The sequence below is a fragment of the Puma concolor genome, chromosome B1, assembly GCF_028749965.1.
Source record: "Puma concolor isolate L17-30 chromosome B1, mPumCon1.1.hap2, whole genome shotgun sequence".
NCBI lineage: Eukaryota > Metazoa > Chordata > Mammalia > Carnivora > Felidae > Puma > Puma concolor.
In genome coordinates, this window is record NC_141670.1 from 39817912 (window position 1) to 39831174 (window position 13263).

The 13263-nt window shown below is 44.1% G+C and overlaps 1 protein-coding gene across 14 annotated transcripts in view; it reads right to left on the reverse strand.

Moving 5' to 3' along the window:
- The window catches only part of CSGALNACT1 (chondroitin sulfate N-acetylgalactosaminyltransferase 1), a 346168-nt gene that overhangs the window by 81214 nt on the left and 251691 nt on the right, over positions 1 to 13263 (reverse strand). For all 14 annotated transcript variants that reach the window (XM_086703540.1, XM_086703541.1, XM_086703537.1 and 11 more), the window contains one exon: positions 11149 to 12076. In XM_086703540.1, coding sequence (XP_086559666.1) covers positions 11149 to 11779 — 631 coding nt within the window. In that variant the 5' untranslated portion in view covers positions 11780 to 12076. The remainder of the gene's footprint in view (positions 1 to 11148; positions 12077 to 13263) is intronic.

A 13263-nucleotide genomic window follows, 5' to 3' on the forward strand; every position in this document is an offset into this window, starting at 1 on the left:
CAAAAATAAATTCAAAATGGATTAAATACTTGAATGTAAAACCTTTAAAACATGAAACTCCCAGAAGAAAACATAGGTAGTAAACTCTTTGACATCAGTCTTAAACAATATTTTTTTGGACCAGTCTCCTCAGGTAAGGGCAACAAAGGCTAAAATAAACAAATGTGATGATATCAAACTAAAAAGATTTTGCACAGTGAAAGAAATCATCAACAAAATGAAAATGCAACCTACTGAATGGGAGAATATATTTGCAAATCATATATCCAATAAGAAGTTCATACCCAAAATATATAAAGAACTTATACAACTTAATATCAAAAAACAAAAAACCTGATTAAACAATAAGCAGAGAACCTGACAGATATTTTTCCAAGGAAGACATACAGATGGCCAACAAGCACATGAAAAGATTTTCAGTATCACTAGTCATCAGGGAAATGCAAATCAAAACCACAATGAGATATCACCTCACATCTGTCAGGCTGGTGATTATCAAAAAGATAAAAATAACAAGTGTTGGCCGGGATGTAGAGAAAGGGAACCCTTGAACACTCCTGGTAGTAACATATATGGGTGCAGCCACCATGGAAAACAGTATGAAGGCTCCTAAAAAAATTAAAAACAGAACTACCATACAATCCAGTAATTACACTTCTGAAGAAAATAAAACCACCAAAGAGATATATATGCTCCCCTATGTTCACTGCAGCCTTATTTACAGTAACCAAAAGATGGAAACAACCTACGTGTCTATTGATAGATGAACAGATAAAGAAAATATGGCATATATACATAATATATATAGAATGAAATCTTGCTACTTTTGACAACATAGGTGGACATAGAGGGTATTATGCTAAATGAAATATCAGAGAAAGATAAATACCATGTAATTTCACTTATATGAGGAATCTAAAAAACAAAATAAATGAACAAACCAAACACAAATACTCATACACACAGGAAATAAACTATTGGCTCCCAGAGTGGGGAGGCAGGCAAAATAGATGAAGGGGATTAAGAGATACAAACTTCCAGTTATAAAATAAATAAATTACAGGGATGTAACATATAGCATAGGGAATATAGTCAATTATATTGTATAACTTTATGGTGACAGGATTGTTTTGTAATGTATGTACACCTGAAACTAATAGGATATTGTATACCAATTATACTTCAATTTTAGCAAAGGAAGAAAAAAGAGAAAGGAGGGAAGGAAGGAAGGAAGGAAGGAAGGAAGGAAGGAAGGAAGGAAGGAAAGCAAGAAAGCAAGAAAGAAATAAAGAAAGAGTGAGTTTATGTGGTGCAGGCCCAGGGGAGAGGGCAGCATCCATGCGGGAAGGGGCAAGAAACTCCTCCTGCATCATTCTCTGCTGCCTCCTCTCTGTGGAACAAAAGCTTATTGGTGGGGAAAGGGCAACAAACATTCTCACCCTCAGGGAGCTGGTGAAACGCACTGTAGCTAGGGGAAGGGAGAAGTAAAAAGCCTTACCCCTGGAGCTGGATCAGGAGAACACCTCAAGACCTAGGACATGGTGCATGTGTAAGATTCAGTCAGAACACCAGGGACCACTCCGCCCCACCACCAGTGCCCTTGCAGGGCCAAGCCAACAAGCCTGAATAACAAGTAGCAGAACCGCTGGGATGGGACAGGAGAGAAATACCAGAAGACCTTCTCTGAGATGAAAAGGGAAGATCTAAACTGCAGGGCTGAGCAGAGAATGCTCAGGCAAAACCACCTCCACCTCCAACACAAGGTATCTCTAAAGAAATCTGAAGGCTGTGGTGTTCTGGGGTAACCACAGCAACAACAAACCTCAAGCCCAGCCCAACTCCTAACTTGATTAACTTCCCACACACACACATACACACACACTAAAGGCCTAGGAGAAGGAAAAGTGTGCCATTTCCAGGGATAAACAGTACCTCAGTTTCTATTAGCTACATAAGATGTCCGGCTTCCAATAAAAATTATAAGGCAGGAAAAAACCCAAGACACAAAGCAATCATCAGAAGCAGACTCAAATATGACATAGATGCTGGAACCATCTGACAAGGAACTGAAAATAACTATGATCAATATGTTAAACACTCAAGTAGAAAAAGTGGACAACGTGTACAACCAGGTAATTTCAAGCAGGGAAATGGAAACTGTAAGAATCAAATGGAAATGTAGAAATTTTTGAAAATACAATAATAGAGATAAAGAATGCCCTGGATGGGCTCATGAGTAACCCTCTCTCTGCTGAGGAAAGAATCAGTTAACTTGAGGCGGGTCAATAAAAGTTACCCAAACTGTAACGCAAAGAGAAAAAAATGAAAACAAAGAAACAGAACATCCAAGAGGTGAGAGACAATGTCAAGCAGTGTGACATACACATAATTTAATTCCAGAAGAAAAGAGAAGGAATGGGGCAAAGAAATATTTGAAGAAACACTGGTTCAGAATTTCCCAAAATGAATGACAGGCACCAAACCACAGATCTAAGAAGTACAGAGAATACAAACCAAGTAGAAGAAGAAATACAAAAACAAAACAAGACAAATCCTAGGGATAATTTAGCTGTTACTCCTGTACCAATGTTATCTGCCTTGTTCTGACCATTGTACCCTGAATCATGTAAAATGTTGGCATCAGGGGAAGCCGGGTAAAAGGAATATGCAGGAATTCTCTGCTATTTTTGTAACTCTTCTATAATTCTAAAATATTTAAAATTAAAAAGGTTTAAAAATGACTTTACCATTAGGTGCTACACTGAGAAGGTACTAGTAATGCCTAGAAAATTAAAATAACTTTCTAAAGTACTCTCCATAGTCGCTTATCTCCCACCTCTGGCATTTGTGTTTAGAGTTTGTTTGTTTAGCTTTTATTTTGTTTTTATTTATTTATTTTAAAAAATTGGGGAAGGCAACTTCCTTTTTTTATTGAAGTATAGTTCACACACATTGTTGTGTTAGCTTCAGGCTTACAACACAGTGATTTGACAAGTCTACACATTATGCTATGCTCACAAGTATATCTGTCACCATACAAAGCTATTAAAACACCATTGACTAGGGGCGCCTGGGTGGCTCAGTCAGTTAAGCATCCAACTTCTGCTCAGGTCATGATCTCATGGTTCTTGAGTTCAAGCCCCACAATGGGTACTCTGCTATTAGCACAGAGCCTGCTTTAGATCTTCTGTCCCCCCCCCCCTCTCTGCCCCTCCCCCACGGGTTCTCTCTCTCTCTCTCTCTCTCTCTTTCTCTCTCAAGATAAATAAACTTAAAAAAAACATACCATTGACTATATTCCCTATGCTGTACTTTTCATCATCGTGACTTACTCATTCCAAAACTTGAAGCCTACTTCTCACTCCCTTTCACCCTTCTTGCCACCACTCCATCCCCAACCTCCTCTCCAACAAGCACCAGTTTGTTTGATTTTGGAGTTTAAATCAGATCTGTGGTATGTCCAAGGAACCCAAGTACTATTTACAGTATTATTCTATGGAAAATACCCCTAATCCAAACACCTAATTTACGATGGAACTTTAAGAGCAGAGCAGATTTGTGAGTATCCTGGTTACCTAGGATTTCAAATACACTTTTATTCCAAAAAGTTTAAAGCAATTTCTTTGATACATACTGATGGTGCAGTGTCTACAATTGGGTGGGAGCTGAAAGCTGAATGGGGCGTGGCTCTGGCCCTCCAGGAGTAGGTCACATACAAGGGGTAAAAAGAGAGTCAGGAGGCCAGGCTCCCCTCGTGCAGGCAGGCAGACCTTGGTGGAGTTAGACTTTCAGGCTCCAGCAGCTGGCTCCCTAATTGCAGTTCAGGCTGCAACTGTTGCTATAAGTTGTCAGTAAAGATAGGCTGATCTAAAGAAGAGCTATAAAACCAGATAGAGAAAGCACCATGCAGTAGACTAGTTTGGGAAAAAGGAGCTTCAGTTGGAAGAACGAGAACAGATTTCAGAGAGGAACATCTGGGCGGAGAGGTTGGGAGCCCAGAGTTTTCTGGTGAAGGACTGTGCTCAGGGAAGGAGTGCCAGAGCAGGAGCAAGAGAATAAGGATTCGGTGGTAGGACAGGAAGGACAGGAGAGCAGCAGGAAATGAAGGTGAAGAGATAAGCTGGGATCAGATTGTGGGGTCCTCCAAGCTTGCCTACGTAAGGTCATATGTTTTGGAGAATACAATAAAAAGGTAAACCCTGTCTCTTAGGAACAGACAAGCATGCCAAACAGTTCCTCAGTGGCTTTCAACTAGTTGTTTTGAATTCAATATTCTCTCCTCTTTCAAATCTTTTCCCATAAAGTTGTAATAATTCTGAGAAGAAGCGCCTGTCTGAGCAGCTTAAATAAAGTTTTTTGTGCTAAAGGCTCCTGGACACTGCCAGTTCTGCCCTCGGTCACGTGAAGGATTTGTCTTTAGCTGCTTCTTCCTGTGTCTCTTTCTGCTTGTCTCCCCCAGGTGCTCATGTTTTTCCTTCTCTTCCTAGTAAAACTTCTTCCCAATTGTATACAACTCACCAGTGTAGAACACCTTGGACATGTTTTTAAAAGATTTCCCCACATCATTCTGGGACCAGAGGAGTGTGTATTGGGGTCAGAGACCTCAGAGGTGAGACACAGCCTGGTGAGGAGCCAAGATCTGAAGCTCTGGAACCTTGGCCCCAGCACCCACCAGATAAGTGACCTTGAGGTAAAATAGAGATAATGAGCATGCCCAACTGTCTGGTGGAAGAGAGGATTAAGTAAACTAGTGTGTGTGAAATGTCAGACATGGTGCCCAGTGTACCAACATAAGAGCAGCTGGGATAGACCATGGCAGTCCCCATCTGTGACCACAGGGACCTCCAAGATGCTGAATTGTCTAAGTACTTGGGAACCACTGAAAGCAGGAAGAGAAGGGGAGCTATTGGGGACCCAAGAGCTGAGCTTGAGCTCACTGCCTCCTATAGGAAGAATGGACCTTCTGACTCCAGGTCCAAATGATCCCTATTGAGCTAAACTCCTATGCCCAGCCCTCAGGACCCTTGTGAACTCCATTGCTAGTGACTCTTGGATCCTGCATGCTGGCCAGGCTGGTCTCTACACTGACCTCCTGTTCTGGAGTCAGTCAGCTTCCTGGTACCCCTCTCCATGATACCAATCCGTTCCCTTACCTCATTCCCTCTCTGGTGACCCCTTCTCAGCCTCAGGCCCAGCCTCCTTCCCTGACCATCTGGCTTGCATCTGGCCACCAATTCTGAAGCCCACAGTACCAAGAGTACTCCCTGCTGGACACCCAGTCACTCAGAGTTTTGCCTCCCCATGTACGTAATCAGTTCCTGCAGGCTGGGAAACCTAGCTTCATCCTCCTTTTCCAGCTCCCCAAACAGCTGGGGACATCCTGCACAAATAGCAGGTGTCCTATTCATGCATGTTAATTAAGCCTCAGTGCAGGACCTCACCCTTGACTCTATCAGGGGATAAGCCAGTGGTCTGGTTAAAAAACTACAGATCCGGGGCGCCTGGGTGGCGCAGTCGGTTAAGCGTCCGGCTTCAGCCAGGTCACGATCTCGCGGTCCGTGAGTTCGAGCCCCGCGTCAGGCTCTGGGCTGATGGCTCGGAGCCTGGAGCCTGTTTCCGATTCTGTGTCTCCCTCTCTCTCTGCCCCTCCCCTGTTCATGCTCTGTCTCTCTCTGTCCCAAAAATAAATAAAAACATTGAAAAAAAAATTAAAAAAACAAACAAAAAAAAAAAAAACTACAGATCCTTTCTGTAAACACTGCTTCCTACCCAAAGAGGCTGAGCAGGCTGAAATCTGAACAGCAGCCCTGGCCATACATTCACATAAAGGGGCCCCTCACCCATGCGTCTCCCTTTAGTCTCCCCCAGTGCACGTTTTTCCACTTTATATGAGGCCCCAGTTCAGACCATCTCTCCATGGAGCCTTTGCTCTCTACTCCCACTAAAGCCAAGTTTGTCCATCCTGGGCTTCCCCCATCGTCACAAGTGCTCTTGTAGCCTGTTCTTAATGGGAAACATAAGGCAGGACAACAGTGACAGCCTCAACTTCTGAAAAAATCCCTTGGGAACAAAACTGCTTTGCATGGGCACAATAAAAATATAATAAAATGTCAGCCTTTCTAGTTTCTGCAGTCTTGTGACAAAATACTCTGTACACATAGGATGTACGTCACACAGAGGTTCCATCTGTCCCAGCGCACCGAAGATCAACAGAGCTGACCCTCAGCAAAGGTGCCCAACTACACAGTTCACCACTAATTCTATCTCCCTCTTCCTTTATGTTTCCCTCCTGTCCTCTCGACCTTGGAAGTGGGACTCACAACCTAGTTTGTAGGGCCCGGTGCAAAATGAAAACATAGGCTCCCTGTTCCAAAATTATTAAGAATTTCAAAATATCCTAGGACAGCAGAGCATTTCGTTTCATATGGGGCTTCTTCACTTGTCGTGCTGGGAGGCTGGACTCCTGCCCACAGGCAGAATCCAAGGCTAGTCCACTTTCTCTCCCTCCATCACCACAGGAAGAATTCCTGCTTCAAAGTGCAGCTTCATACCATTTATTTGTATTTAAGCCTCTTATCTATGATTTCAGGATAAAAAGCATTTGTCCCTCCTTAAAGGACCTTAAAGCATCCGCAAGCAAATGAGGGTATCTGAGGTAGGAAGTGGGACAGACAGGATAGGGTGAGTGACAGAGGAACCCAGTGTCACGTAGGACTGCTCAAAACTTAAAAGTGAGCCAGCATGGTCTCTCCAGTGCACAGTGAGGTGACAGACAGTCAGAAGGGCTGTCCTAAGTTCTAACACCCTCACTGCCCTAGAGATGCTGGCTGAGAACCAAGGCCCAACTCAGCTCCTGAAGCCCTCCTGCTGTCCAGTCTGCCAGCACATCTCCCCACACCCCAAACACAGGTTAGATGCCCCACTGTGCAGAATCTCCCTCCCACTACACCCTAACTCTTCTTCTTTCTGCACCAAGACTTCCTGATGCCCCCCAAAAGGCCCAGAAATGCATCTGAATGCCTGCCTTTACCTTTTTAAGTTTATTTAGGGGCACCTGCGTGCCTCAGTCAATTGGGTGTCCGACTCTTGGTTTTGGCTCAGGTTGTGATCTCACAGTTGGTGAGTTTGAGCCCTGCGTTGGGCTCTGTGCTGACAGCACAGAGCCTGCTTGGGATTCTCTCTCTCCCTCTCCCTCTCTTTTTGCCCCTTTCCCACTTGCTCCCCACCCAATGTAAACTTTAAAAAAAAGTTTACTTATTTATTTTGAGAGAGAGAAAAAGCATGCCTGTCCTACCTTTTCAACCCCAAGTCACAAAGTTGCTGACAAAGAAGCATATCACCAAAATGCATGCAGAGGAAAAAGCCCACTTCCTGTCCTCACAGCCCCAAGCACCTGGCCCTCCAAGTACCCAGGACTTGGAAATGGATTTGACTTGTCCAAAACAGCTTTAGCAAAGTGGTCACAGGGTATCCCTTAGAGCTTATAGTGAGACACAAACAATGGAAGTCAAAAACTCAGCATCTTCACTCTTTGTCTTAGCTTCCCAGAAGGCACGAGGGGTTGGCTGTTGAGCACAGGAAGTTGGGATTTACTGTACAGGCAGCTACTAAGGTTTTATAGCAATTTCTATATCCCTTGATTTAAATGCATCTTAAGGTGCCCTCAAAATTTTCACCTTCTTGCAGATCATGGCTTGTGGCTCCACCTCACCACAAATCTGACCCTGCTCTTGCTACCACCAACCCTGCAAAAGCTGGCAGAGAGTGACAGAAGAGCCACCCATGGAGACAGTAGACACGACTGCCTCATACAGACTCACATTCTCAGAAGTTTGGATTATAAAAGAGGAATAATTTGGAAAGCTAAATTGTTTTATGGAACCATGTCAAATTTATATCCAAAAGTTCTACTTAAAAATATGAAGTCAAAGCCAAAAGTTATGCCACTAAGACTTAAATAGGAGTCTGGATATCCTATAGTGAAGGAATAACTAAGCCACAAACAAAAAAATTCTGTTCACTTGAGGAGATAAACATTTAGGCATCCTAAGGCACAGGATTTGATCACATTTTTCTACTTCTCTTCCCAGATAGTTACAAAAAAAATCCATGCTATTATGTGAGAAGCCAATGCGATAATCAATGCCAACAAAATGTCTAGGGAAAGGGAGAGGAGGCACATGCTGTTCTCTCTGTGTTTTAGAGACAGAAAATAATTACATCAATATCGATCATAGACAGTCACCAATGTGGTATTCTCCATCTGCAAGCTTCACAGCACCCTAGAAGGTGGCCACGGTCAGGTCAGACCTGATAACTAATCTATCTTAATTCCTTCTTTCAGAGACAAGGTTCCCAAAGGGTCAGTGTTGTGTCCTCATCATCTCAGAGAGTGGATGTTAGAGTACCCTCCAGGGACAGTTGTTTGGCAAAGCTGAGAAGAAAAGAAGTTGAAGCAGTGCTTTGCGTGTTGCGGAAGGTTGGGAATGGGTAGGGCCTTGGAGGACACTAAGCCAAGTCTCTTCGGAGAGAGGAGGAAACCGAGTCTTAAGGGGCTTGAGTACATTGGTCAAAGTCACACAGCTCCCCGTGCTCATGTCACCATACTACCTGCCTCATAGGTAGCTTTAAGCTTTGCCTAACTATTATCATCTGGAAGCATTCATGTGTTTTTATTATTATTTCTTTAAACACAAAGAATCCCCATTCTCGTTCTGGGTTCAGCAGATCAGTTACCTTTGTTTAGAACTGAGTGTGGGAGACCTAAAATTTTCCCATTGACTTTTACTAAATCACTCTTACTTCTGGACTACTGATACCCCAAACACAAAATCAATCTCTCTACGGTTATATTTAGAAACCCAAATAAGTTACTTCAAAGACCTACTTCACCCTTATAAGGTCTCATCACTTGTTCTAACTCATAGAAAACAGATTTCAAATCAGACCTTTTCCATTGTCTTCTTTCCCCTTGACTGTGTGTAGATCAAAAAATCAGGAACCAGGATTACAAAGGTCCTCAAATGTAATCCAGTCCAGCCACAACTCTGATCCTAGAATCATGAATTATAACCTCCTGACCAAGGGGCCATCCAGTTGGTGACCAAATTCTCACAGTAACAGGATTCCCACTGTGCTCTGGAACATCACTATTTGAAAGTTGCTCCATATGTAGACTTTGACTCGACCTTCCTGAAGCTTCCTCGGACTAGTGGATTTTTTCAAACTACCTTATTTCCTCAGAATACAAAAGATTGCCACCACAATCTTTTGTGGTAAGACCAAAAAAAAAATGAAATAAATTGTACCTATGACAGTTAAATATATATAAATGTATCTAAAGTGTGTGTCTATTCACTCATCCTAAGAAAACAGCCCACTAGACTTTCACCAAATATGGAAGGTATGTGTGGGTTGATCTGCCTTAAAACACAGGCTGTGTGCTGCACATGCGAGCAACACTGGGTAGCTAGGATAACAGTGTCTCCAACAGAAAGTCAGCCATATCTCAATGCAAATAAATTCAGGGGTAGGGGGCCTATGTCACTGCTGACTGAGAATAACAGGCCTTGTGTATCAAGACACTGTACACAGAAAAGCAGAGGTTTCAAATATGAATGTATGTGAAAAATCACAAGGGCCAACATTCCAAATGGCAGGCATTAACTTATAACCAAGTTCTTTTGAAAGTGCTTTGTATGTGGGAAGCTCTTGTGGCATTCTCCAGGGTGAGTGGCAACCAGGATTTGCTTTTTAAGGATGTTTATGACTTTCCCTGGGGGTCCACCAGTAAGATATTGTATGTGGAAACATTTCATAAACTTCAAAGCGCTATAAAATGTGCTGCTACGACATCATGATATTTTGAATTCTTACTGAGTGCCCAGCATGTGCTTGTACTTGCTAGCTGCCAAATGTGCTAGGTATTTTTCATACCTCATATAAATGAGTAACAACAAAAACATCCTGACGACCAAAAAGCTTGATCTTGTACAAGATTTCTTTACCTGGCTCTAGGTATATGAAAATGATTACCAAAATTACATGAGTTTATGGTTCACATATAAAGTGGAAAAAAATCATAAGATAGGGAAGTGTCCAAAGAGAACAGGCATACATAGCAGTGAGAGCCATTTTGATATGACTAAACAGACTCTGTCTTGCTTGCAGGCAATGAGAGGGTCGTTATTGGGAATAAGGTAATAGTGGACACGGCCACACGTCTGAGAAGTTGAAGTAGATTCTCTCCAGAAACAGGAGGGAGGGGTGGATGCCCTCGGAAGTTATTTCCTCTCCCAAATTATTAGTTGATTTTTGCCCCAGTAACAGTGGAAAAGTTGGCAAGAAGATACTAATGAAACTTCCAAGAAACTAGACAAGGCCAATTTCTCCTCCAAGTAGACACAATCACACACAAACTAATATTTGGCTGTTCTGTGCCCATGAAAAAAAAGCTAAGCCATTCATGTCACTAGTTTTCATGTGCTGTGACTGTACAATATAAGCTAGTGGTTAAGGATGGGGACTCTGGAATCAGACTTCCCAGGCTCAAATCCTGGCTAACGGCACAACCTTGGGCGATTTACTTAATTAATCTGAACTCAATCTTCATCCCTCCTCATAGGGTCATTAAGAAGAAAAAGTGAATTAGTAAATATAAAGTTCCCAGAACAGTGTCTGGCAAATGTTAAGTGCTATAGACCACGTGTTTGCAGTTCTGTTCATGGGCCTGATACCCAGGCCAGATCTCCAGGAGAAGGGCCCAGGGAACAGATCAATTAAAACTGCCTATCATCCTCTGTTTGGGTTTCAATATTTTTTCTATTTCTTTTTCTTCCTTTCTTCCTTCCTTCCTTCCTTCCTTCCTTCCTTCCTTCCTTCCTTCCTTCCTAATGAACACAAGAACTCCCTTCTTCTGCCAGGGAACAACGAACCTGTCCACTCAATAAACATGGCTTTCATGAGAAAGTAAGTAAAACGGCTGTCTCTGAGAAATACAAACCCACACTATGTGCCTTTGCTGTGGCTCACCCTCTGCCAGTCATTGCCAAAGCCAGACGCCCGCTTCCCGCTGCGGTGACCCGCCTGGGTACCTGGACCCAGATGCCCTTCCTTCTCCTTCCCACCCCAATCCACAAACTTGCCAACCTTCTATGAAATCCGAGGCCGAGTAGGGGCGCCGACTGGGGCTGCCGTCCGCAGGGCCGTTCAGGGTCTCCACGGCCGATTCAATGGCTTCCACCAGTTCATCCCGCTTGTCTTTCCTCACGGGTTTCTCTTCGGGGTGGCGGGTCAGGCCCGTCTCCAGCTGGTACACCTTCTGCAGAGTGAAGCTATCGAAAGGCACAGCAGCATACTCGGTGGCCAGCTTGACGCCGGTGTGCACCTCCGCCTTGTCCACCTGGGAGTGCAGGAAGGCCAGAAGGTCCGCCTGCGTTTTCTCTGGGGGGCCCTGATCCAGCCCCAGGCCCACAGCGTCGCTGGGGTGATTCTGTGCATTCTTGAGCCGCTCGCTCCTCTCCTGCAGCTCCTCCTTGAGCTGCGCAATCTGCCTCTTGAGACTGCTGATGTAGTTGCGATGCTGTTCCTCCCACTCCTGCAGCGCGGCCTGGTACCCCTCCTTGCCCGTGGGGCCGTTAGCCCTGGGCAGCCCCAGCTGCTCCTCGTCGCCCTTCGGAGTGCAGGCCAGCATGTAGAGGACTGAGACGGTGCAGCAGAGCAGCACCAGCAAAAGCACTACTCGAGACACCCACGCAAGCAACCCCCGGCGAACCATCATCACTCAGGAATTGGCCATGCGTCCAGACCTGGCGACATTCCAGAATGCCAGGGCGCCTCAGAAGGGCTTCCCTGGACTAGACTGCAGGGAGCGTGTGTCTGGAGCCCCCAAGCTGCTTTCATCCATTTCTTTCTACAATGTGTCTGGTCCCTTGAAGTCAGCCACCGCGTGGAGCACTTTTCCTATTTCTAAAGGATGATCTTCCAGGCAGGAGCAACGAGTTAGGTGAAACCTCCAGCTTTTCACACTCATTCCCATCATAGTCTCCCAGACGTGCAGCAGACCACAATAGGGGACCTGGGAAGAGACCAAATGACAATAACTCTTAAAAGACAGTAACGTCTTTATGCTCTCTGTGGCAATCAACATTCAATAGACTTCCCATGAGGTTTACAGAAAATGTTTATGCCAGGGGATTAAATATTGTTAAATGTTTCTAAATCAGAATACAAACATTCATTTGTAGATGAGTGCACATAAAAAACAAAAGATGCAGGAAAAAGACTGGAAGGAAATATGGCAAAATGTGAATTCCCTCTGAGTGAAAGCATTAATGGTGATTTTCCTTGCTTCTCTAGATTTTTCTGTATCTTATAAATTTCCCGCAGTGGCACATATTATTTTGATGGCTAAAAGGGGAAAAGCTAGGGGCGACTGGGTGGCTCAGTCAGTTGAGCAACCAACTTCAGCTCAGGTCATGATCTCAAGGTTAATGAGTTCCAGCCCACATCGGGCTTTGGGCTTTGTACTGACTGCTCAGAGACTGGAGCCTACTTTGGATTCTGTGTCTCCCCCTCTCTCTGTTCCTCCCCTGCTCACACTCCATCTCTCTCTCTCTCAAAATTAAATAAAGATTACAAAATAAGAATAATAAAAAAATAAAATGGTAAAAGCGAAACTTTAATGAAACTGAAATTGCAGGCAGGGCCTTCTCCATCCAGGGCCCGCCCAGCACTGATGGATGCAAAAGGTGAGCCTACATGCTCTCACCTGTGTGCACTCATTCTTGGCAGGGCTGAAAGCTGACAAAATGGTCTTCAAACTCCCCAATGAGGAGGTGGGGAAGAACCTGGAGCTTGAAATATGCAAATAGTAAATGTGGATGATAACATATTAAGATGGAATCTGGGGACCATTGTTCCGGCGAACTCTCCAATCATGCTTGCAGACAGGGGATGATAAGTTTACCATAGAAAGGGATAAGGTTGGGAGAACAGAGACCAGAAATACCTGTCTTGTTAGGACTCAAATCCCAGGCATGTCTCTGCTCCAGCCCCTAGAAGGAATTCTGTGTCCTGACTGATCATCAAGAATACCCAGACAGATTACAGAGCCTTCCATTTGAATACATGCTCTGCATCTCAACTCCAAACCATTTGTAACAAACGAGAAGCCAACCTAACTTGCCTTCTCCATTTCCCCCAGGCTCCCTTCCTTCCTCCTCCACCCATTGTGGACACCCCAGAGCACACTGCTTCAATGTT